The sequence below is a fragment of the Dendrobates tinctorius genome, unplaced genomic scaffold (genome assembly GCF_039654945.1).
Source record: "Dendrobates tinctorius isolate UK_male_01 unplaced genomic scaffold, ASM3965494v1 ptg000165l, whole genome shotgun sequence".
NCBI classification, from domain to species: Eukaryota; Metazoa; Chordata; class Amphibia; order Anura; family Dendrobatidae; genus Dendrobates; species Dendrobates tinctorius.
The window spans coordinates 11,772,820-11,795,173 of NW_027361832.1; the positions used below are offsets into that span (position 1 = coordinate 11,772,820).

Below are 22,354 nucleotides of genomic sequence, written 5' to 3' on the forward strand. Positions count from 1 at the left end.
AAAATATTTGGAGGCAGCTGAAACTCAATGTTGTCCAGCGACAGCCCCAAAATCTGAAGGATCTGGAGATGATCTGTATGGAGGAGTGGGCCAAAGTCCCTGCTGCAGTGTGTGCAAACTTGGTCAAGAAATGCAGGAAACGTCTGACCTCTGTAATTAGAAACAAAGGTTTCTGTACCAAATATTAAGTTCTGTTTTTCTATTGTATCAAATACTTATTTCATGCAATAAAATGTTTATTAATTATGTAAAAACCTTACAATGTAATTTTCTGGATTTTTTTTTAAGATTCTCTCTCACAGTTGAAGTATTCCAACAATAAAAAATTACAGACCTCTCCATTCTTTGTAGGTGGGGAAAAGCTGCAACACCGGAAGTGTATCAAATACTTCCCCAATGTACTTCTCTTGTGTTGGTTCGTTTTCCTGGTGTGTAAATTCTAATCTACAACTATAAAAAAAAAAATATATATATATATATATATATATATATATATATACATACATACAGTGGGGCAAAAAAGTATTTAGTCAGTCAGCAATAGTGCAAGTTCCACCACTTAAAAAGATGAGAGGCGTCTGTAATTTACATCATAGGTAGACCTCAACTATGGGAGGCAAACAGAAAAAAAAATCCAGAAAATCACATTGTCTGTTTTTTTTTCATTTTATTTGCATATTATGGTGGAAAATAAGTATTTGGTCAGAAACAAGCAATCAAGATTTCTGGCTCTCACAGACCTGTAACTTCTTCTTTAAGAGTCTCCTCTTTCCTCCACTCATTACCTGTAGTAATTGCACCTGTTTAAACTTGTTATCAGTATAAAAAGACACCTGTGCACACCCTCAAACAGTCTGACTCCAAACTCCACTATGGTGAAGACCAAAGAGCTGTCAAAGGACACCAGAAACAAAATTGTAGCCCTGCACCAGGCTGGGAAGACTGAATCTGCAATAGCCAACCAGCTTGGAGTGAAGAAATCAACTGTGGGAGCAATAATTAGAAAATGGAAGACATACAAGACCACTGATAATCTCCCTCGATCTGGTGCTCCACGCAAAATCCCACCCCGTGGGGTCAGAATGATCACAAGAACGGTGAGCAAAAATCCCAGAACCACGCGGGGGGACCTAGTGAATGAACTGCAGAGAGCTGGGACCAATGTAACAAGGCCTACCATAAGTAACACACTACGCCACCATGGACTCAGATCCTGCAGTGCCAGACGTGTCCCACTGCTTAAGCCTGTACATGTCCGGGCCCGTCTGAAGTTTGCTAGAGAGCATTTGGATGATCCAGAGGAGTTTTGGGAGAATGTCCTATGGTCTGATGAAACCAAACTGGAACTGTTTGGTAGAAACACAACTTGTCGTGTTTGGAGGAAAAAGAATACTGAGTTGCATCCATCAAACACCATACCTACTGTAAAGCATGGTGGTGGAAACATCATGCTTTGGGGCTGTTTCTCTGCAAAGGGGCCAGGATGACTGATCTGGGTACATGAAAGAATGAATGGGGCCATGTATCGTGAGATTTTGAGTGCAAACCTCCTTCCATCAGCAAGGGCATTGAATATGAAACGTGGCTGGGTCTTTCAACATGACAATGATCCAAAGCACACCGCCAGGGCAACGAAGGAGTGGCTTCGTAAGAAGCATTTCAAGGTCCTGGAGTGGCCTAGCCAGTCTCCAGATCTCAACCCTATAGAAAACCTTTGGAGGGAGTTGAAAGTCCATGTTGCCAAGTGAAAAGCCAAAAACATCACTGCTCTAGAGGAGATCTGCATGGAGGAATGGACCAACATACCAACAACAGTGTGTGGCAACCTTGTGAAGACTTACAGAAAACGTTTGACCTCTGTCATTGCCAACAAAGGATATATCACAAAGTATTGAGATTAAATTTTGTTTCTGACCAAATACTTATTTTCCACCATAATATGCAAATAAAATGAAAAAAAAACAGACAATGTGATTTTCTGGATTTTTTTTTCTCAGTTTGTCTCCCATAGTTGAGGTCTACCTATGATGTAAATTACAGACGCCTCTCATCTTTTTAAGTGGTGGAACTTGCACTATTGCTGACTGACTAAATACTTTTTTGCCCCACTGTGTGTGTATGTGTATATATATATATATATATATATATATATATATATATATATGGCTGCTGATGTTTATATGAAACATTTGAAAATGCATCCCCCTCAAAAGTGATTTAGTGTCGAATAGAGTAGGGCGAGACTTCAATTACAAACGCCCTCGTGGGCGGACACAGATGGAAGAAGGCATCAATGCAAGAATATCAGTAGCTCATCATAATACACTCCTACTTTTATGTATCTGGCAGGAGCAGCATGTCTCTTTAGAGGTGGAATTGGCCCCTCTACCCCTAGTGAGATATAGATATACCAGTAAGGTAACTTACACCAGTTTCATGCAGAGTGAACTTGCCAGCTCAGCAGCATTTGCATTGATTTATGCAGGCAGTCCTCTGAGGATTGTGTGATAGAAGTGAATGGAGTAGAGTTAAGGACCTGTCACACTAAGCGATATCGCTAGCAATATCGCTATAACGTCACTGGTTTTTGTGACGTTATAGCGATATCGCTATGTCTGATACTTGCCTCCGACCGCTCCCCCGCTGGTTATCGCTGATCGCGCGTTATCGCTGGACCGTTTCTCGTCGACAGCTTCCTGCTGGGGCTTCCTGTGGAGAGACGAGTGACGAGCGTGGAGCCGGGCGGGAGGACGCAGGATCGCCTAGTGTGACAGGTAAGTAGCGACCCCCGACCCCTGCGATGTGGCTGGTGAGATCTGCCTGTGTGGCAGCTCACTAGCGACCACTTAGCGATGCACCAGCGATCCTGACCGTGTCATATCACTGGTCGGGATCGCTGGTACATCGCTAAGTGTGACAGTACCTTTAGATAAGGAATTCTAATGGGAGCTATGAGGCTTTTACAGATCAAAGTGCAACTTTGTTGTATTTACACCATGGTAAATAACTTTCTGCTCTTGAATTCAAGGAAAAGGTCTACAGTACAGACAGGATTCACAAAACAAGGGCACCTTTTTTTCACTGGATGGATGCTTTTAAATTTTATCTTGTCACCTTGCAGATGTTCCTTATTTATTATTTAATGTTTGTCGCACCTAATGATTTCTAATTTGTAAACTAAATTTAGTAATGCAGAAAGAAGGCTAAATAAAACGCCTGCCTTTGTAGTGAAACAAATAAAAACTCCAAACTTTTACCCATGTAGAAAGAACCATAACATCTCTCTACTTTGCAGAGTTTTAGTTTACGGTAAGTTTAATGTGTCTGAAAAAAAAATATGTATCTTTTTTTCTTCTGAATGTTCTGTCATTGGCACCCCTCAATCTTCACTGTCGGCATCCCAAGTCACCCATTCTTCCCATTCCCAATCGGCAACGAGAAATTGGCGTAGAGCCGCCACTTTATGTGTAATCAGTTTATTTTTATGTTCCTTTTTTGGGACTAAAACTTAGTTGTTTCATCGCTTTTACAATACAGTGTGATACTTCACTATTGCAGTGTTTTTTGTCTGTCTTTATGTTTTAATCATTTCATTGCAGTGGTGCGGTAGGTTTTTCCCTCCCTATGTAAAGCCTACTGCGTGCAATAGCCAAGATGTTAACCAGCTTGGGTATAGCCGATCCGGTCTTCTGCAGCAGTTTGTTACAGCTCACACCTGCTGCTGATAGAAGGGCAATGGCTCCAAAGCCCATGTTGCAGGAATTACTTTGACTCACAGTGCTAGAAAGGATTAAAGGGACTCTGTCAGCATAGGCGCTCGGTTCATCAGAGTGGACAAAATTTTAGTACACCTTCCTACCTGCTTCTTTTGACAGCTCTGGCTTCATAGACACATAGAAGAGCGGAGATGGATGGAAATGAATTATGGTAGGTAGGAACATGCTCGTAAATGATTGGCACCGCCATGGTGCATCAAGCACCTCTACTTAGCTTGTGAACAATCATTCTGGGTTGACAGAGTCCCTTTAAATTGCATTTGCTTAAATAATTACTGAATATTACGTTACAAAAGCTGAAACCTCATGCCGACCAGTTTTTAATTACACTTTTGTTGCTAAATTTAAAAAAAAAAATACTTTTTCATGTCTCCATGGTTACAGACTACAAACAAACCCTGTGTAAATATAGACTTCAAATTGGAAATACGCGTAGTAGATGTAAGGGGGTGACACATGGTGGCAAGTTCAAACTACACAGGCTTTATCTGAGGTCTGAACCCACAGGACAAATCTGCAAGGTAGCTATACTATACCCTAGTTTAGTACACATTGGAGATTTTTCTTCAGCAGTTTTCACAAAGTTTCCTATTTTGTCAATTGCATTAATGTAATAAAAAAAAATGACATGCCTTAACATGTTATTGGTGGTTTGGACAGTGTGAACATGTCCCAAGACTCTACTATGAATTTTGCCAGAAACACAAAGAAGAAACATAGTGTGACAAACGTGCAAAAATACTGTTGTAAAAAATATATAACAGTAGACAGCAAGTGCTAGTAAAAATATAATAACCAAAACCGGGTATATAGTTGATTCGTTTTTTGCAAAAAGTGTATGCTAAGCCACCCCACCAATGTCACGGTATACCCATCTAGGAACAGTCCTATCTAATGTATTTAAAACCTGATCATGTGAACAGTACCTATATGAGCTGGATTCAGAAAGATGCTTCCTGATGTGGGCACGCTGTGTAAGATGGCTCTATATGTGCATGTCACACAAGAGAGGGGTGGGAATCTCCCAAACCTTGCACAAGCAAGAAACTAATAGATTAAAATCACATGTGACATGCACAAAAGTGAACAGGTCGGTTGGACAGTGTTCACACCACCCAAAGACTGAAGCACAAAGAAGAAACACAGTATGACAAACGTGCAAAAATACTATGTTGTAAAAAATATATAACAGTAGACAGCAAGTACTGAACACTGTCCATCTGACCTGTTCACTTTTGTGCATGTCACATTTGTTTTTAATCTATTAGTTTCTTGCTTGTGCAAGGTTTGGGAGATTCCCACCCCTCTCTTGTGTGACATGCACATAGAGACGTCTTTCACTGCGTGCCCACATCAGGAAGCGTCTTTCTGAATCCTGCTCATATAGGTACTGTTCACATGATCAGGTTTTAAATACATTAGATAGGACTGTTCCTAGATGGGTATACTGTGACGTTGGTGAGGTGGCTTAGGACTGTTTCACACTTCCGTTTTTTGACGTCAGTCAAAATCCGCCAATTTTTTTAAAAAACGGATCCGCCAAAAAAGGGGCGGATCCGTTTTTTCCCCCCATAGACTTGCATTATTGGCGAATCTTGACTGACGGTCGTCCATCCCACCCGTTTTGACGGATCTGCCAAGATTTTAGCGTCTCCTGGGCGGATGAGACGGACCCTGCAACGTTTTTTTTCCTTGACGGTCCGCTATTTTGTAGTGCGCATGCCCGGAAGCTTTACTCCGGGAAGCATTTTAACCATGAAATACCGTTCCGGGAGTGCCGAAAACTCTCTCTCCTTTCTCTCTCTCTCTCTCTCTCTCCTTTCTTTCTTTCTCTCTCTCTCTCTCTCTCTCTCTCTCTCTCCTTTCTTTCACTCTCTCTCCTTTCTCTCTCTCTCCTTTCTTTCTCTCTCTCTCCTTTCTTTCTCTCTCTCCTTTCTCTCTTCTCTCTCTCCTCTCTCTCTTCTCTCTCTCCTCTCTCTCTCCTCTCTCTCTCCCTCTGTCCTTTCTCTCTCTTCTTTCTTTCTCTCTCTCCTTTCTCTCTCCTCTCTCTCTCCTCTTTCGCTCTCTCTCTCCTCTTTCTCTCTCTCGCTCCTCTTTCTCCTCTTTCTCTCTCCCTCTTTCTCCTCTTTCTCTCTCCCTCTTTCTCCTCTTTCTCTCTCCCTCTTTCTCCTCTTTCTCTCTCCCTCTTTCTCCTCTTTCTCTCTCACTCTTTCTCTTTCTCTCTCCCTCTTTCTCTTTCTCTCTCTTTCTCTCTCTCTATCTCCTCTTTCTCTCTCTCTCCTCTTTCCTCTTTCTCTCCCTCTCCATCTCCCTCTCTTTCGCTCTCTCTCTCTCCTCTTTCGCTCTCTCTCTCCTCTTTCGCTCTCTCTCTCTCCTCTTTCGCTCTCTCTCCTCTTTCCCTCTCTCTCTCTCCTCTTTCCCTCTCTCTCTCTCCTCTTTCCCTCTCTCTCTCTCCTCTTTCCCTCTCTCTCTCTCCTCTTTCCCTCTCTCTCTCTCCTCTTTCCCTCTCTCTCTCTCCTCTTTCCCTCTCTCTTCTCTCTCTCTCTCTCCTCTTTCCCTCTCTCTTCTCTCTCTCTCTCTCTCCTCTTTCCCTCTCTCTTCTCTCTCTCTCTCTCTCCTTTCTCTCTCTGTCCTTTTCCAGGCTAGTATGAATTTTGCCAGCCTTAAATTATTGCTGTGGTGGATGGGAATATTTCTTTTCTGCTGTCATGTAAAAGTTTGAAAAAGCAGGGAAAAAAAAGCATTTGTCTGAATATTAAGAAAACACATCTGTACACACTGTATCACGTAGCTATTCTGACAGTCATTATGTGGGTTGAGAATAGTAAGTGCGCTGTACGGGTCTGCTGTCCATTCTCTCAAGCAGATGGCTCCTACAGTTGTGTGTCACTTGCTTATTACATCCTCTTAAGATTAGTAGCTGTGTGTCCAGATGGGCCTGGAAGAACAGCTGTGTATAAAAAGAGAATAAATGAAACCTGCATTATATAAAAAGTGTCCTAGTTGCAATGGAAGCACGCATTTCTCCCTCTACGTTAAGCTGTTTTTAATCGTTTGTGGCTTGTTTGTATTTTTTTTGCTAATTTTAAGTAAATATTCATAATTTGCTTCTTTAATGCAACTGTGCATTTATTTCACACAAGGGCAATATAAATAGTGAAATTATCGAAAACTTGTCACAATGCAAAATCAAGACGATGCCTCAGAGAAACGTATGTTACAGTTGGAATGTTTTGAACAAATTTATGCCATTAGCACTAAAACATGAACAGCCAGGTAGAAAATCCCAGCAGAACATAAACAAATGCCATGAATTATTCATCGCCTCTTTTTTTTTTTTTATCTTTCCTGGTTAAACTGCAAATGATGTTTTGAAGGTTGTTGGGTTGTTCTTTTTCTCTTCCTTTTCTGCTTTTTTTTTTTTTTTTTTCCCGAGATGTCAGATGGAATTAAAAAAAAAAAAAAAAAACTATAAAAAACCCAAAACATTAAAAAGTGACTTTTTTAAACTCTGTCCATTTAAAATATCACAAAAATTTAGTAATTATACACATTCCTTAACATTTATTCTATTCATTAAAGGGGAATTCAGATATTTTCAAAACCTCAAAATACCTTGTATATCATTTTACATTGTTAAAGAACACTGGCCATCTTAATTATTATTTTTTTTTAAGTTGTGTGACAGTCACTTGAAAAGTACTGGAGGGGAAATGTATCACTGCAGTTGATATGAACCCAGGAAAACGCTCCAGCACACTAAGTGCTGAGAGGGGTTAATCAGCCATGTTTAGAGCTAGGTTGATTGAACAGCTGCAGAGTGGGTGGAGTCCAGTGGATAAATACAGTCTTCTGGCTCATTCAGTGTTGGGTTTGTCTGGAGGTGTAAGATCTAGAGCTGTGTTTTTCATGTTAAGGAAAGCTGAACTTTTTTTGTTCGTTCCTGAGCGCCCGCCCGCTGCAACACGGACTGTGCCATACATTTTGTTTTTATTTTCACGTTAGGCCAGAAAGGAAGGCTGTGTTAGTTTTGCTAATGTTCCACTGGTTTGTGCAGTACCCTTTAATAAACCTGTGGAAGATTTAAAGAGACAGTGTTCCTGTGTCTACCTCTGTGGGCAGCCAAGTGAGCCGATCTACCACAGTTGCTACATACTCTTAAAATTCCCTTTTGACTCCCCTCCTGAAAGATCTGTTATCCGCTAGCAAACGTCGTTTGCCATTTTTGGCAGTACTGTTTCGCAACTAGTGATTAAATCTTGTGGATGCACATTAAGTGTGGAGCTCCAGTCCTTCTTACATATGGTGGAAAAACTGGGACCACTATGAATACTAGAGATAAGGCAGAACTACTAAGCAAAGGAAATCCTGTCAAAATTGTGTCCCAAAGTCTCTTGAATAAAGGATATGGCTAATATGTCAGCTTTATTGGCAGCATTCACCATGTTGCCAAAAATATTGTAAGCTATGGATGGCGTATGAATGAAGAAATGTCTAGTTTGCTGCAACCTGCTAAGCATTTTACTCCACCAGTACTTAATACAACACAAGCTTAACTTGGGTTATAAGTCTGCAGTCACATTAACAATGCGTTCACTGCACAATGTGAGGATTTTCTGGCACTGAGTGGTCTGTCAAGTGACCACAAAGTAAACTTTTTGCATAGTTCCGGCCACGACTAGATGTGTCTTGCCTCAGTCAATAATAATAATCTTTATTTATATAGCGCCAACATATTCCGCAGCGCTTTACAGTTTAACAGTTTCAAAACACAAGTCATAAGTAACAACGTTAACAATACAATAATTAAAGCAAAATAAGATGACCCTGCTCGTGAGAGCTTACAATCTACAATGGGGGGGGGGGGATACAGAGTACAGAGTACAGGTGTGTATTTACAATGATGTATTTACAATGACGGTCCAGCCATCTTGAGGGAGTGAGGGATGGATGGAGATAGTGAATGGGCTACACGCGCACATACACCTAAAATGACTGATTAGTGAACGTGATAGGCTGCTCTGAATAGATGTGTTTTGAGGGAGCACCTAAAACTATGCAAATTGTGGATAGTCCTATTTTCTAGGGGTAGAGCATTCCAGAGGATTGGTGCAATGCGGAAGAAGTCTTGCAGTCGGGAGTGGGAGGTACGGATTAGTGCAGAGGTTAGTCGAAAGTTGTTTGCAGAGCGCAGCGGTCGGTTAGACCGATAGACAGAAATGAGGGAGGAGAAGTAGGGGGGTGCTGCACTGTGGAGAGCTTTGTGGGTGAGAACAAGCACTTTTGAATTGGATCCTATAATGAATGGGCAGCCAATGTAAGGACTGGCGAAGGGCAGACGCATTCCCAGTACCGAATAGCCAGATAGATGACCCTGGCTGCTGCATTAAGTATGGACTGGAGAGGGGATAGTCGAGTAACGGGGAGGCCAATTAATAGAGCGTTGCAGTAATCCAGGCGGGAGTGGATCAATGCTACAGTGAGGGTTTTTGTTTCCATGGTGAGAAAAGGGCGGATTCTAGAGATGTTCTTTAGGTGTAAGCGGCAAGAGATTGTATATGGGATGTGAAGGAGAGATTGGTGTCAAACATAACACCCAGACAGTGCGCCTGCTGCCGGGGTGTTATAGTGCCACTCACGGAGAGGGAAATGAGCAAGACTGCATGTCTAGTCAGCACCTGACCACATGCACCCTCTTGTTATAGGAAACCAATTAAAATCTATCACATCTTCATAATGGCTTTTTTTCAGAACTCATACAAATATGACCGTTTTAAAGAGGACTTGTCACCAGATCCAAAAAAAGTGCACAGTTTTTACTTACGGTACTTTATTTTTGCTGCTCCCCTGAGTAATCAACAATTTTTAATTTGTCCAAATCTGCCATATGGTTCCAGAGATATTGACCTTTCTTATTTAATGTTACTTTTTCTAGTCTTTACAAGAGGATGGGCTCAAAGGATGATCTGGGGTGTGTCTTCAGGATGCCCTGCATTTTTACCCAGTCAGCAATGCCCCCTCTTAGTAAAGGCCATAAAAATTATCATAAAATAAAAAAGCCCATGTGAGGGGCTTGATGAAGAGGCTGTGTTGGAGCATACAAATCTGATTTATTAAGATACACATGCCTCTTGATGAACCAAGTGAGACGTGTAGTGTTGTGCACGTCGCCACAAATCTTCACTGCCCTGTAGGAACAAAGTTTCGGATGAACATAGTGGGCATATTCTAATAGTATCAAAATATAAGTATAGATTATTACCCACAAATAGGACAAATGTTGAACAACTGCATTAAACATAGCAAACAAAAAGAACAAAGGCAGTCACTAAGTCCAAAAGAGGATAAAAAATATCATTTATTGAACAATTTTATATTAAAAGACAGACTAACTGCAAAGGTAAGGCTAAACGGTGGAAATAGATGCATTCCAAAAATTGCCCAAGGAGGATTAGACCCATGTGCAGGAGAACACTCATAGAACATGAGTCGAGGTGTTGCTAAATATAGCACCCTTGAGGAAGGCGTTACTGGCCGAAACGCGCGTCGGGGTAGGCGGACTGATCCTGTGCAGCATTTCACTCTTCTAAGGGTATGTTTTGAGGCTTTATATCTTTACTTCTCTTTAGGTGGATTCTTCCCTTTTATCATGTGCCATGGGGGTATTCCCTTTGTGGGACCTGTGTGTTTTACCCATGGTGTATAAACTATGCTAGAGGGATGACCACTGTAGTCTTAGTACTTAATATGCTTTCCACCTATATACACATATTGTGTGCTATATTTAGCAACACCTCGATTCATGTTCTATGAGTGTTCTCCTGCACATGGGTCTAGTCCTCCTTGGGCAATTTTTGGAATGCATCTATTTCCACCGTTTAGCCTTACCTTTGCAGTTAGTCTGGCTTTTAATATAAAATTGTTCAATAAATGATATTTTTTATCCTCTTTTGGACTTAGTGACTGGCTTTGTTCTTTTTGTTTACTGCCCTGTAGGAGTAGAATTTGTGGCATAGCGAATACTGCCGCTAGTCATGAATTTGACAAGCGGGAGTCCTCACGCTCCTATCCTGCCCCAGGTTTGCACACTTTGTCGAAGTTGAGGCAAGAATGGCATGAAAACGCCAGAAGTAAAAATTTTCTGTGCAACCTCACAAAAAAAAAAATTGTGACTTTTGAAAAGCTTTTTTTCTCCAGAGATCTGGCAAAAAAAAAAGCTTTGATGAAGTGCCCCACATATCTCTATAAATAATGTTGAATTTAAAGAAAAAAAAATTTAAAAACATTGAATACTAAGGGGAAACTGTGGGAATAATATAAGATAAAAAAATGGCTACTTTTCCACGACAATAGGTCCTCTTTAATAAAGAAGGAATGATCCATTGCTTTTGTAACTAAGCTTCTTCTAACTTTACTCTCTGAAGATCATTGATATTCTAGATTGGGGCATATAGATCAGGCTCATTAGTGCCGAAAGTTGACTCTTCCCAGTTTAAAGGCATATTAGCTGTTGTCATTTAATGCTCCCATGGATCTAAAATGAAAAATGAATGAACTTTTTGTAAATACTCTTTGCCCGTTTGGTATCTTCAGCTTCTATTTTAACCTGTGTAGTCTGATCCTGCAGTCCTGTCACTTTTGTCCATCTGTCTGTAGGTACTGCATGTGAAACTTGTGCGAAAAATTACAGTAAATTACAGTCCGAAAAACATACCTTTAATTTGTGCTATGTGAACATGGAGGTTTTGGAGCAGAAAATGAGTAAAAACTGAGCAGAAGCTCTCTAAATCCTCCTCCTATATCTCACAACTCCTCAAACATTGAATTTTCGCTTAGTTTTCGCTCTAGAGACTTCACAAAAGGACTGTAGGCACATATACAAAAAAGTTGCACTCTGGTGCTAAAGCATGTAGATATGGAATATATGAAATAGGAAAAGCAATCTGCTCTGGATAATAAGAAAAAATTGAGATGCTTAGCACATAATTTGGACAATTCATGTATGCCCAGCAACCAAACAACAAAGTGGTCTCACGCTGCTGGTACCCTACGTATCTAGTGTGATTATCTCTCTAAGCGTACCGTCACACTTGGCGATGCACCAGCGATCCTGACAATGATATGACCTAGTAGGGATCGCTGGTGCGTCGCTACAAGGTCGCTGGTGAGATGTCAAACAGATCTCACCAGCGACGCAACAATACGGAACGATATGATGGTCGTTGTGACCCTGTCTCTCAGACATGTAGTATTGAGGTCATTCGTCGTTGTCCCTGTCAAACACAGCGATGCATGCTGGCCAGTGGGACACCAGCGATCAAAAAATGGCCCAGGACATTCGAGCACGATCAGCGATATCCAGCAGGGGCCCGATCGCCACTACGTGACACATAGCAAGATCGCTGTTGCGTCACAAAATCGGTGACGCAACAGCGATCTCGCTATGTGAGGCGGGGGCTTTAGGCTTAAGTCTGAATTCCTGGGTAAATGCGGTTACCTCTCTCAAAAGCCTGTATTCACATGTAAAGCGCCATGGAATAAATGGCGCTATAACAATAAATAATAATATCTATGGGTAGGTAGGATCCTGCTGAAATTAAAACCACCACTTGCTGAAGGGCGGAGTGCTCCTTTAAGAGCCAACACATATGTATGCACATAGCATAAAAGAAACTTCATTGCCATGTTCAAACTCATGACTCCATTGTTGAAAGGAAACAGAACCAACCACTAAGCCACCATACACATGTCAAATTGATGGGGGAGGGCATAAAAATCAAGTATCGTAACCTTTGTTCTTGTATCTTTTGCATTTAGGAGGTGTTCCTCATTGCTGTGGCCATCATGGCGCTTCTTCTGGCCTTCTATGCCCTGTTTTATTATAATTTAGCTCCGACTGTGGAACTGGGAGAAGACTCGGCAGACTAGTCTGTGCCAGCCGCCTCAATGCTGTGATTTTTGCATTGGCGAACCCGGAGCATCTAAGAATACATTATGTGCTATATCCGTCAAAGATGTTACATTCCATTTCTACCATAATGATAATGAGGAACAATATACAAAGTCTTAAGGCACTCATAATTAAACATTCCTGATCTGAATCGTTATCCGGCATATGAATTGTTGATTATGTATTAGATACAGACATCTCTTTTGGGAAAAACAAATTTTTTTTCCAGTTTTTACTGGATGTGTGCCTAATATGTTGATTTGTAAATTTCAATATCATTAACAATATCATGAAACTGATGAAGGCAAAAATTTTAAATCTGGGTATTTTTGATAAAAATTATTATTTTTTTTTTTTTTAAATGATGCAATTTTTGTATTGAACACATTAAACATATTGAAATCTTCATTTGCATGCCACTTTTGTGTTGTGTGTGTGTCGTGCAATATTTCTGAAACATCTGTGCCAAGGGATACAACTTGCTGGCTGATGTGATTTCATACACTCTTCGAGAATGTAAAATTATATCTCGTTAAGTGGATTATTTTATTTGATTAATACAAGAAGGGGATGAATTGCATCTTTAGTTTTATTATAGGCAGCAGAAAGCTGGCACCCTCCGGTAAAAGTGGTCGTGCTTTGAGGAAAAGATAGTAATCTCGTAGCAAAAATATAGAGGAACACAATGTGTCGGTGTAGAGATCCTCTATATTCATCTTTTAGTTTTATTCTACATATTTTCCTTATATTATAATCGCCAAAATATCAATGAAAAAAGAGATGACAAACATCAAGGTCTATGCCATAGAAACAGGAAAATGTCTTAATGAGAGAACATAGTACAATAGTTTCAAGATCATCATTTATGAATAAACTTATAACATAAGAAAAAAAAAAACCTTTCAAATTTGTTTAACACAAGGTCTCGAAATTACATTATCAGAAAGAAGACCAGACAGCAAAGAAAAATAGTTAAAGAAGCTAAAGAATGATATGCAATAGGTTCAAAACTAGTCATTGGCTTCATTCATGTTTATGTACCTCAAGAAAAAAAATGGAAGATACTGTATATATTCGAGTATAAGCTGACCTGAGTATAAGCTGAGGCACCTAATTTTACCACAAAAAAACAGGAAAAACTTATTGACTAGAGTATAAGCCGAGAATGCATTGTCTCCTCATCCCTATCCTGGTATGCACGGGCTCCTCATCCCTATCCTGGTATGCATGACTCCTCATCCCTATCCTGGTATGCATGACTCCTCACCCCTATCCTGGTATGCATGGCTCCTCATCCCTATCCTGGTATGCACGGGCTCCTCATCCCTATCCTGGTATGCACGGGCTCCTCATCCCTATCCTGGTATGCACAGGCTACTCATCCCTATCCTGGTATGCATGGCCTCCTCATCCCTATCCTGGTATGCATGGCCTCCTCATCCCTATCCTAGTATGCATGGCTCATCATCCCTATCCTGGTATGCATGGCTCATCATCCCTATCCTGGTATGCACGGGCTCCTCATCCCTATCCTGGTATGCACGGGCTCCTCATCCCTATCCTGGTATGCACGGGCTCCTCATCCCTATCCTGGTATGCACGGGCTCCTCATCCATATCCTGGTATGCATGGCCTCATCCCTATCCTTGTATGCATGACTACTCATACCTATCCTAGTATGCATGACTCCTCATACCTATCCTGGTATGCATGGCTCATCCCTATCCTGGTATGCATGACTGCTCACCCCTATCCTGGTATGCATGGCCTCATCCCTATCCTGGTATGTATGGCTGCCTCATCCCTATCCTGGTATGCATGGCCTCCTCATCCCTATCCTGGTATGCATGACTCATCCCTATCCTGGTGTGCATGGCTCCTCATCCCCATCCTGGTATGCATGGCCCCCATCAAAAAACATAAAAAAGAAATAAACCATCCTACTTGCCTTCCTCCGCTCCCATGCAGCAGCTTGTTCCGGTGCCAGCAGCTGCTTTATGCTTGTAAACAGCGCATGTCAGCGATGTCATGCGCTGCTTACAAGCAGAGCACCGCTGCCAGAATACTCACTGCACCCCACGCCGGGACTATGTGCGTGGAGGGCAGTGAGTATTAATTGCGATAAAGTAGCGCGCGTAGTGTCAGCCGCAGCTGCCAGGCAGTTACGTGTGCTTGTTACTTACGAGTAATGAATATTAATTTCTCTTTAACAGCGGGCACAGGATTTAACCACAGCAGCTGGCTCCGACCTTCTGTGACCTGCTGCTCTGCCGCTACTGCTCCCCCTCCATCTTCTGGACCATCACTCGAATATAAGCCGAGGGGGGCGTTTTCAGCACAAAAAAATGTAAAAAACTCTCTGCTTATACTCAGTATATATGGTAATAATAAATTTGTTGCCCAATTACAAAATCTCATAATTGGTAGCTTTTTTTAAAAAACAAATTCCCGTAGTAGTATTCTGTTTTGCAAGATCTTACAGACAAAGTTAAAAATTAACATGGATCAACAAAGTCCCTATAAAGGTTATCTTTACTGACCAGATTATAATTTTAATATGCAATCAAGGTGTTTTCCTAAAGATGTATTGGAATAAAAAAAAATGGGCAAGCATAACCATTTAAATGGCTTTTACAAAGGCCAAAAATTGTGATGTAAAATTGGGATCATAATTTTAGGTACATCTTGTGTGGTGTTGCCAAGATTCATCTGTTAGGATGTACCAAAAGGTGTTGTCATGGTTTGGACAGTGTTCTTGCCCTGCACTCACAGGGTTAAGTGTACGTGGCCTCTTTCTGGATCTGGGAGGGGTATTTATACTCACTCTTTACCAGGGTTCTCTGTCAGCTATACTGTTGTTCTGATTGTGTGTCTGACCCCCCTGGTGTGCGTGTGCACTGCATTGCTTGTTTGCTTCCCGTGTATGACCCGGTCTGTCCCCTCACTCTGTACTCCGTCTCTCGTTTTGGTATTGTCTTTTCTGGTTCTGACCTCCTGGCTTGGCTATCGTTACTCCATTACAGTTTGTCCCTATTGTACTGTCTATTGCCGTTCTGGTTTTCTGATCTATTGCTACGTCCTGACTATCCATTCTGCCTAACCCTTTGGTACTGTCGTGCTATCTTGTGCTTTGACCCTGGCTTGATCTGGTTTCTCTGTCTATGCCCCTTGGTAACATTGTCCTGTAGTTACCTTTCTAGGAGTTTTCCTCAGCTCCTAGCTCTCTGGAGTTTAGACCACGACCTCAGCAGTCACATGCTTCAGGTCCTGTGAGCCTGGAGCATGCATCGTCACCACTGCTGCCCCATTCCACAGGTATCTTTGTGCACAGTTTTGTACTCAGGACACGCGTACTGGCTCAGTGAGCAGGTGCAGTGCGGTGTTCCTGACAGTTGTCCAAGGAAGGACAGTCGCTGAACCTGCAACTGAATCATAGTTGAGGCCTTCTCATCCAGTTCTACAAAAGAGCTACTGAAGCACAAATTGCTGAAAAAGTTATTGTTGGCTAATACGTGTCTGAAAAGTTTTCACACATTATAAACCCAGAATCATTCAATGCTATCATGGTATTTGATAGATCTTGGATATGTACCAATTGACATAAAAGGATTCTATACCAGGAAAGATCTTTGAACAAATAATTAAACAACATGTATGTCAATACCTGGATAAGAATGAAGTGATCAAACAGAGTCAGCATGGGTTTGTAACTAATAAGTCATGTCAGACTAACTTAATTTCCTTCTATGACGGTATCACTGATTGGGTGGATCAAGGAAATGCTGTAGATATAGTATATCTTGACTTCAGCAAAGCATTTGACAAAGTCTCTCATACAATCCTTATTGAAAAAATGACTATGGAATGGACAAGGCAACTGTTAGGTGGATTCATAACTGGCTTAGTGATCGGACCCAAAGAGTGGTCGTAAATGGCTGCACATCCAGTTGGAAGAATGTCTCAAGTGGGGTACCACAGGGCTCTGTCCTGGGCCCTGTATTGTTCAACATCTTTATCAACGATTTAGATGAAGGAATTGAGGGTAAACTGATTAAATTTGCTGATGACACAAAGCTAGGAGGGATAGCTAATACTAGAGAAGAGAGAGAGAGGATTCAAAAAGATTTAAATAAACTGGAGAAGTGGGCAGCAACTAACAGAATGGTTTTTAACAGGGAGAAATGCAAAGTACTACATCTGGGCAATAAAAATGAAAAAAGCATATATAGAATGGGAGGAATAGGGCTAAGTGACAGCACATGTGAAAAAGACTTGGGTATACTAATGGATCACAGACTGAATATGAGTCAACAGTGTGATGCAGCAGCAAAAAAGGCAAATGCAATTCTAGGATGTATTAACAGAAGCATACAGTCTAGATCACGTGAAGTCATTATTTCCCTCTACTCCTCTTTGGTCAGACCTCATCTGGAATATTGTGTCCAGTTTTGGGCACCACATTTTAAAAAAGACATCAACAAACTGGAGCAAGTTCAGAAAAGAGCGACCAGAATGGTGACCGGTCTGCAAACCCTGTCTTATGAGGAAAGGTTGCAGGATTTGGGAATGTTTAGTTTGCAAAAGAGAAGACTGAGAGGAGACTTAATAGCTGTCTACAAATATCTAAAGGGCTGTCACATTGTAGAAGGATCAACTTTATTCTCATTTGCACAAGGAAAGACTAGAAGCAATGGGATGAAACTGAATGGGAGGAGACACAGATTAGATATTAGAAAAAACTTTTTGACAGTTAGAGTGATCAATGAGTGGAACAGGCTGCCACGAGAAGTGGTGAGTTCTCCTTCAATGGAAGTCTTCAAACAGAGGCTGGACAGACATCTGACTGGGATGATTTAGCGAATCCTGCTTTGAGCAGGGGGTTGGACCAGATGGCCCAGGAGGTCCCTTCCAACTCTACGATTCTATGATTCTATGATTCTACCACCAGAGAACAGAAAACAGCAAAAGAGCAAAAAGGGTTTACCCGTACAGGCCTCCAGACAAATGCACTATCTGGATGCAGTGGACCCATATAATTAAGATGGCAACACAAGTGCAAGAATACCGATGAAACAACCGCTCGCAGCCTACCAATACATGGAGGGGGCGGTTGCCTGGTATGTTGATGCACAACAAAACACTTGTATGCGGCGCTGTTCACACTATGGCCATGCACAGCATCCAGGCCAGCCTAGTAGTGACGCCCTTCTATTAGCTCAGGCGGGCTGGCCGCTGTGCTTGGCCAAATTGGTAGATTTTCAAGTCCTCTTTCTGTGCTGTATCAGTCTACCACCAGAGAACCAAAACAAAGTAAACTTAACGTTGCCAGCTTAAGTGGGTTTTCTGTGACTGTTAATTCTTAGGCCCTTAATAAAAATAAAATAAAAGCAGTTAGTTGTGATCTCCCTGTCTGTTTTACCCAGCGCTAGCTCAGAGTGGTCATGATCTGCTCCTGCCGATGGTTGTGCTGGGTACATCAAACGAGCAGCTTTTTCTCTTCCTGGTTACTCTGTTGATGGGGCAAGACTGCCGGCATCATGCTAATTGATAGCTGGCTTCCCGCAGTTAAGGCCCCGTTACACACATCAATGTCCCAGCGATCCCACCAACGATCCGACGTGGATGGGAACGCTGGGACATAGCTGATCGCTGGTGAGCTGTCACATAGACAGACCCACCAGCGATCAGGACCAGCGAGCAAGCTGGTATCCAAGGTAAACAGCGGGTATCTAAGAGCCGCGCGGCTCTTAGATACACTCTGTTTACATTGGAAACCAGCTCCCAGCATCTATCGCTGTCACATGCAGCGATGCGCGTTGGCCAGCGGGAGACCAACGATCAAAAAATGGCCCAGGACGTTCGAGCGCGATCAGCGATACCCGCTGATACATGTCACACAGTGATGTCGCTGGCGAGATCGCTCTGGTGTCACAAAATCAGCGATCTCGCTGTGTGTGACGGGGCCTTTACAGTCACGTCTCATCAACAGAGGAGAGCAGAAGACAAAAGGCTCCTTTGTCGATGTGACATCAGTAGAAGCTGCAAAATCACTGGCAGGAGCGGTTTGTGACCGCTGTGAGCCGGCAGAGATCGGCGACGGGCAGAAGAGGCAGGTAGTTATCTATCTGAATGTTAGTTCTTAGGTCTACAGCAGAAAAATAAATTAGTGCCAGATAACCCTTTAAAATGGACGCAGAACATATGCAATCTTTGTATGGAGTGGGCTCAGGAAGTAGCATGGAAGCTAGCTCTGCTAGAATCAGTTTATCCCCTCAAATGACGCTGTTAAGTGTGACGGCGGCATTTAAGAAGCTGAAGCCTCTTAAATTGCCGCTGACTGTCATCGGAATACAACACGATTACGAGGTGACGACTGGTTGCCATGGCATCCTGAAGACTTAATGAAAGACCTTTAATAAATGTAAAATAAAATATAGAAAGAAGAGTATTAAAATACATACGATGTATATATTTTTTTTAAATAATCCCCCTTAACCCAAATAACAATAGGAACAAAAAATGCATTAAAAAGTGATCAGAAAGTCATATGTGCCCAAAATGGTATCTATAAAAACAATCTAGATGCACAAAATATAAGGTATCACAGCTCCATTGATTTTTTTTTTTTAAAACCATTAACCCCTTCATCAAAGCTTGTTTTCACCTTCCTGACCAGGCCAAATTTTCCAATTCTGACCAGTATCACTTTTTGGTAATAACTCTGGAATACTTCAATGTATTGTAGCAATTCTGAGATTATTTTTTCGTGACACATTGTACTTTATGGTAGTGGTAAATTTAGGTTTATATTTTGCATTTATTTGTGAAAATATCAGAACTTTTACCAAAATTTTGAAATGTTCAAACATTGAATTTTTATGCTCTTAAACCAAAGAAGTTTCACACAAAGTAGTTAAATAACATTTATTACATGTCTGTTGCATGAGTATACATTTTGAAACGGATTTTTTTTGTTAGGAATATAGAAGAGTTAATAGTTTATCAGCAATTTCTCCTTTTTCCAACATAATTTACAAAACCATTTTTTTTAGGGACCACATCATGTTTTAAGTGACTTTGAGGGGCCTATATGACAGAAAATACCCAAAAGTGATGCCATTCTAAACACTGCACCCCTCATAGTGAATGGTTCAAAAGGATTAAATCAATGTGAAATAAAAAAAATTAAAATTTTCCACAAAAATGTTGCTTTAGCACCAAATTTTTCATTATTACAAGGGTAAACAAGAGAAAACAAATGGTACAATGTTTGCAGAATTTCTCCTGTGTCCGCCAATACCCCATACTCTGAGTAGTTTGACGTGCTCGGAGATTTAGTTTTGTCGACGCATCTGCAAAATTTGCGGCTGCTAGACAGTCTGAATACATATGGCTGTCAAACAGGCAACCCCCACATGTATTCAGGCTGTCCAGCAGCCGCAAATCATGCAGCTACATCGACACAAACTAAATCGCCAAGCATGCCAAAATACTCGGAGGACACCCGAGCATGCTCTGTAAAACCCGATCAACGAGTATATTCGCTAATCACTAGTTTTGGCTGCTGTCGCACACTGAAAGACCCCTTTTTTTTTTTTTTTGCGCATCGTCAACAAAAAAAATCTTTTTTGTTATGTGCCCAAAAATATTTTTTGTATCTCTGTATTCCAGTGAGCTATAGCTCTTTTTATCTTCTCTTTGATGGAGCTGTATAGTGGCTTGTTTTTTGTGGGACAAGGTAATGTTTTCAGCTATGCTATTCTATTTACATTCAACTTTTTGATCGCATTTTATTCCATTTTTTGTTGAGCAATATCATGAAAAAGCATAGTTGTTTTTTTCTTACAAGTTTATTTTTTTTTCTACTGGTTCATTGAAGCAGTTAACTAGTGGGAACGTTTTATAGAGAAGGTCATTCCGGATGCGGCGATACTAAATATGTGTACTTAGTTTTTGTTTTCACATTTATGTCAGATGAGGCATGTCAGATCCTGCTCTTAGCAGCAACTTACAGGCCACCATACCTGGGTGACCCCACTGCCATCTTTTGGCAATCGTGTTGTGCCGGTCGGAGCAGAGAGGGTTCTAAGCTGATCAATGTCAATATTGACAACGGTATCAAAGGGTTTAAATGCCCATGATTGGCGCTAGCACTGATCGTGGGCAATTCTGCAGGGTGTCAGCTATAATATATAGCTGACGCCCGCCAACGATCACGCCGACTCTTCAAGTGAGCTGAAGCGTTCTTTGTGCCATACATGTACGTCAGTTTGATGGAAGACACTTCCCGCAGTGTCATACATGTATGGCAAATGTCTTGGAATTGTTACATTTTTAAATAAAAACTTGTTTAGTATCACTCTAAACTTAGTGACCTGTAGATTAAAGTTACCAGATCGTTTTTATCAAAGACTGAATGTCATAAAAGCAAAACCTCAAAAACAATGGTGGAATTGCATTTTTTTTTTCACCATTCCACTGCACTTGGATTTTTTCACATTTTTCTGTGTATTATGTGGCAAAATGAATCTTGTAATTCCGTGAAAACAAGCCCTCATGTAACTAAACTGAAAATTAGTGACATATCGAACTAACAATACCAAGGATTTAATATATCTGCCAAAAATATTGAAAACATGGAAGGGAGTGAGTAATAAAATCACACAAAGGGCTGACTTGTATTTAAACCCTATAGATTTTTAGCCTTAGTCACGAGGCTATGATTATTTTCAGTATCACTGCCCACCCTTTCCTACCTGAAACTAAATAAAAAAAAATTAGTTTAAATCACCCTCCATTTCCTTTTTTCTTAAATAACAAAAATAATGATAAACATAATTGGTACTGCCACCTAAATAAAAGTCTGATCTATCAACATATAAAAATATTTAAAAATACGATGAAAGCTGAAAACAAGAGAGTTTCTGTTTTTCAATCATCGCAGCTCCAATAGGTCTCCGATTATTGTGGCACAAAGAAAAAAATGATTTTAATGAATTTCAGAATTTAATTTTACTACTACAATACATACAGGTGCTTCACAAAATTAGAATATCATCAAAAAGTTAATTTATTTCAGTTCTTCAATACGAAAAGTAAAACTTGTTTATTATATAGTCATTACAAACAGAGTGATCTATTTCAAGTTTTTGTCTGTTAATGTCGATGATTGACTCACAGCCCATGAAAACCCAAAAGTCATTATCTCAGTAAATTAGAATAATTAATAAAAACACCTGCACAGGCTTCCTAAGCATTTCGAAAGGTCCCTTAGCCTGTTTCAGTAGGCTTCACTGTTATGAATGAGTCACCGAGGAGGAAAAAACAAAAAGCAAGCTAAGCCCAGAAAACCAGAGAGGTTGGTAACTAGCGGATTGCAGACCCCTGATCCTATCCACACAACTAGCAGTAGCCGTGGAGCGTGCCTACGGTGGTCCTAGATGCCTTGTCATGGCCGGAGAACTAAATAAGCCTAAAGAAAGGAAGGGAAAAGCTAAACTGCCCCAGAGCAGACCCCAAAGCAATAGACAGCCCTCAACATGTATTGTCGGTGAAACAAGATGAAAACACAAACACAGATAGAAAGATAGGCTGAGCAAACGATGGGGCCCTCACTAACTAGAAAGGA

General features: G+C 41.0%; 1 protein-coding gene across 2 annotated transcripts in view; it reads left to right on the forward strand.

Moving 5' to 3' along the window:
* Window positions 1-13,134, forward strand: part of TRIQK (triple QxxK/R motif containing) — a 187,434-nt gene extending 174,300 nt beyond the window's left edge. For both annotated transcript variants that reach the window (XM_073550495.1, XM_073550496.1), the window contains exon 5: window positions 12,594-13,134. In XM_073550495.1, coding sequence (XP_073406596.1) covers window positions 12,594-12,704 — 111 coding nt within the window. In that variant the 3' untranslated portion in view covers window positions 12,705-13,134. The remainder of the gene's footprint in view (window positions 1-12,593) is intronic.
* The last annotated feature ends 9,220 nt before the right edge of the window (window positions 13,135-22,354 follow it).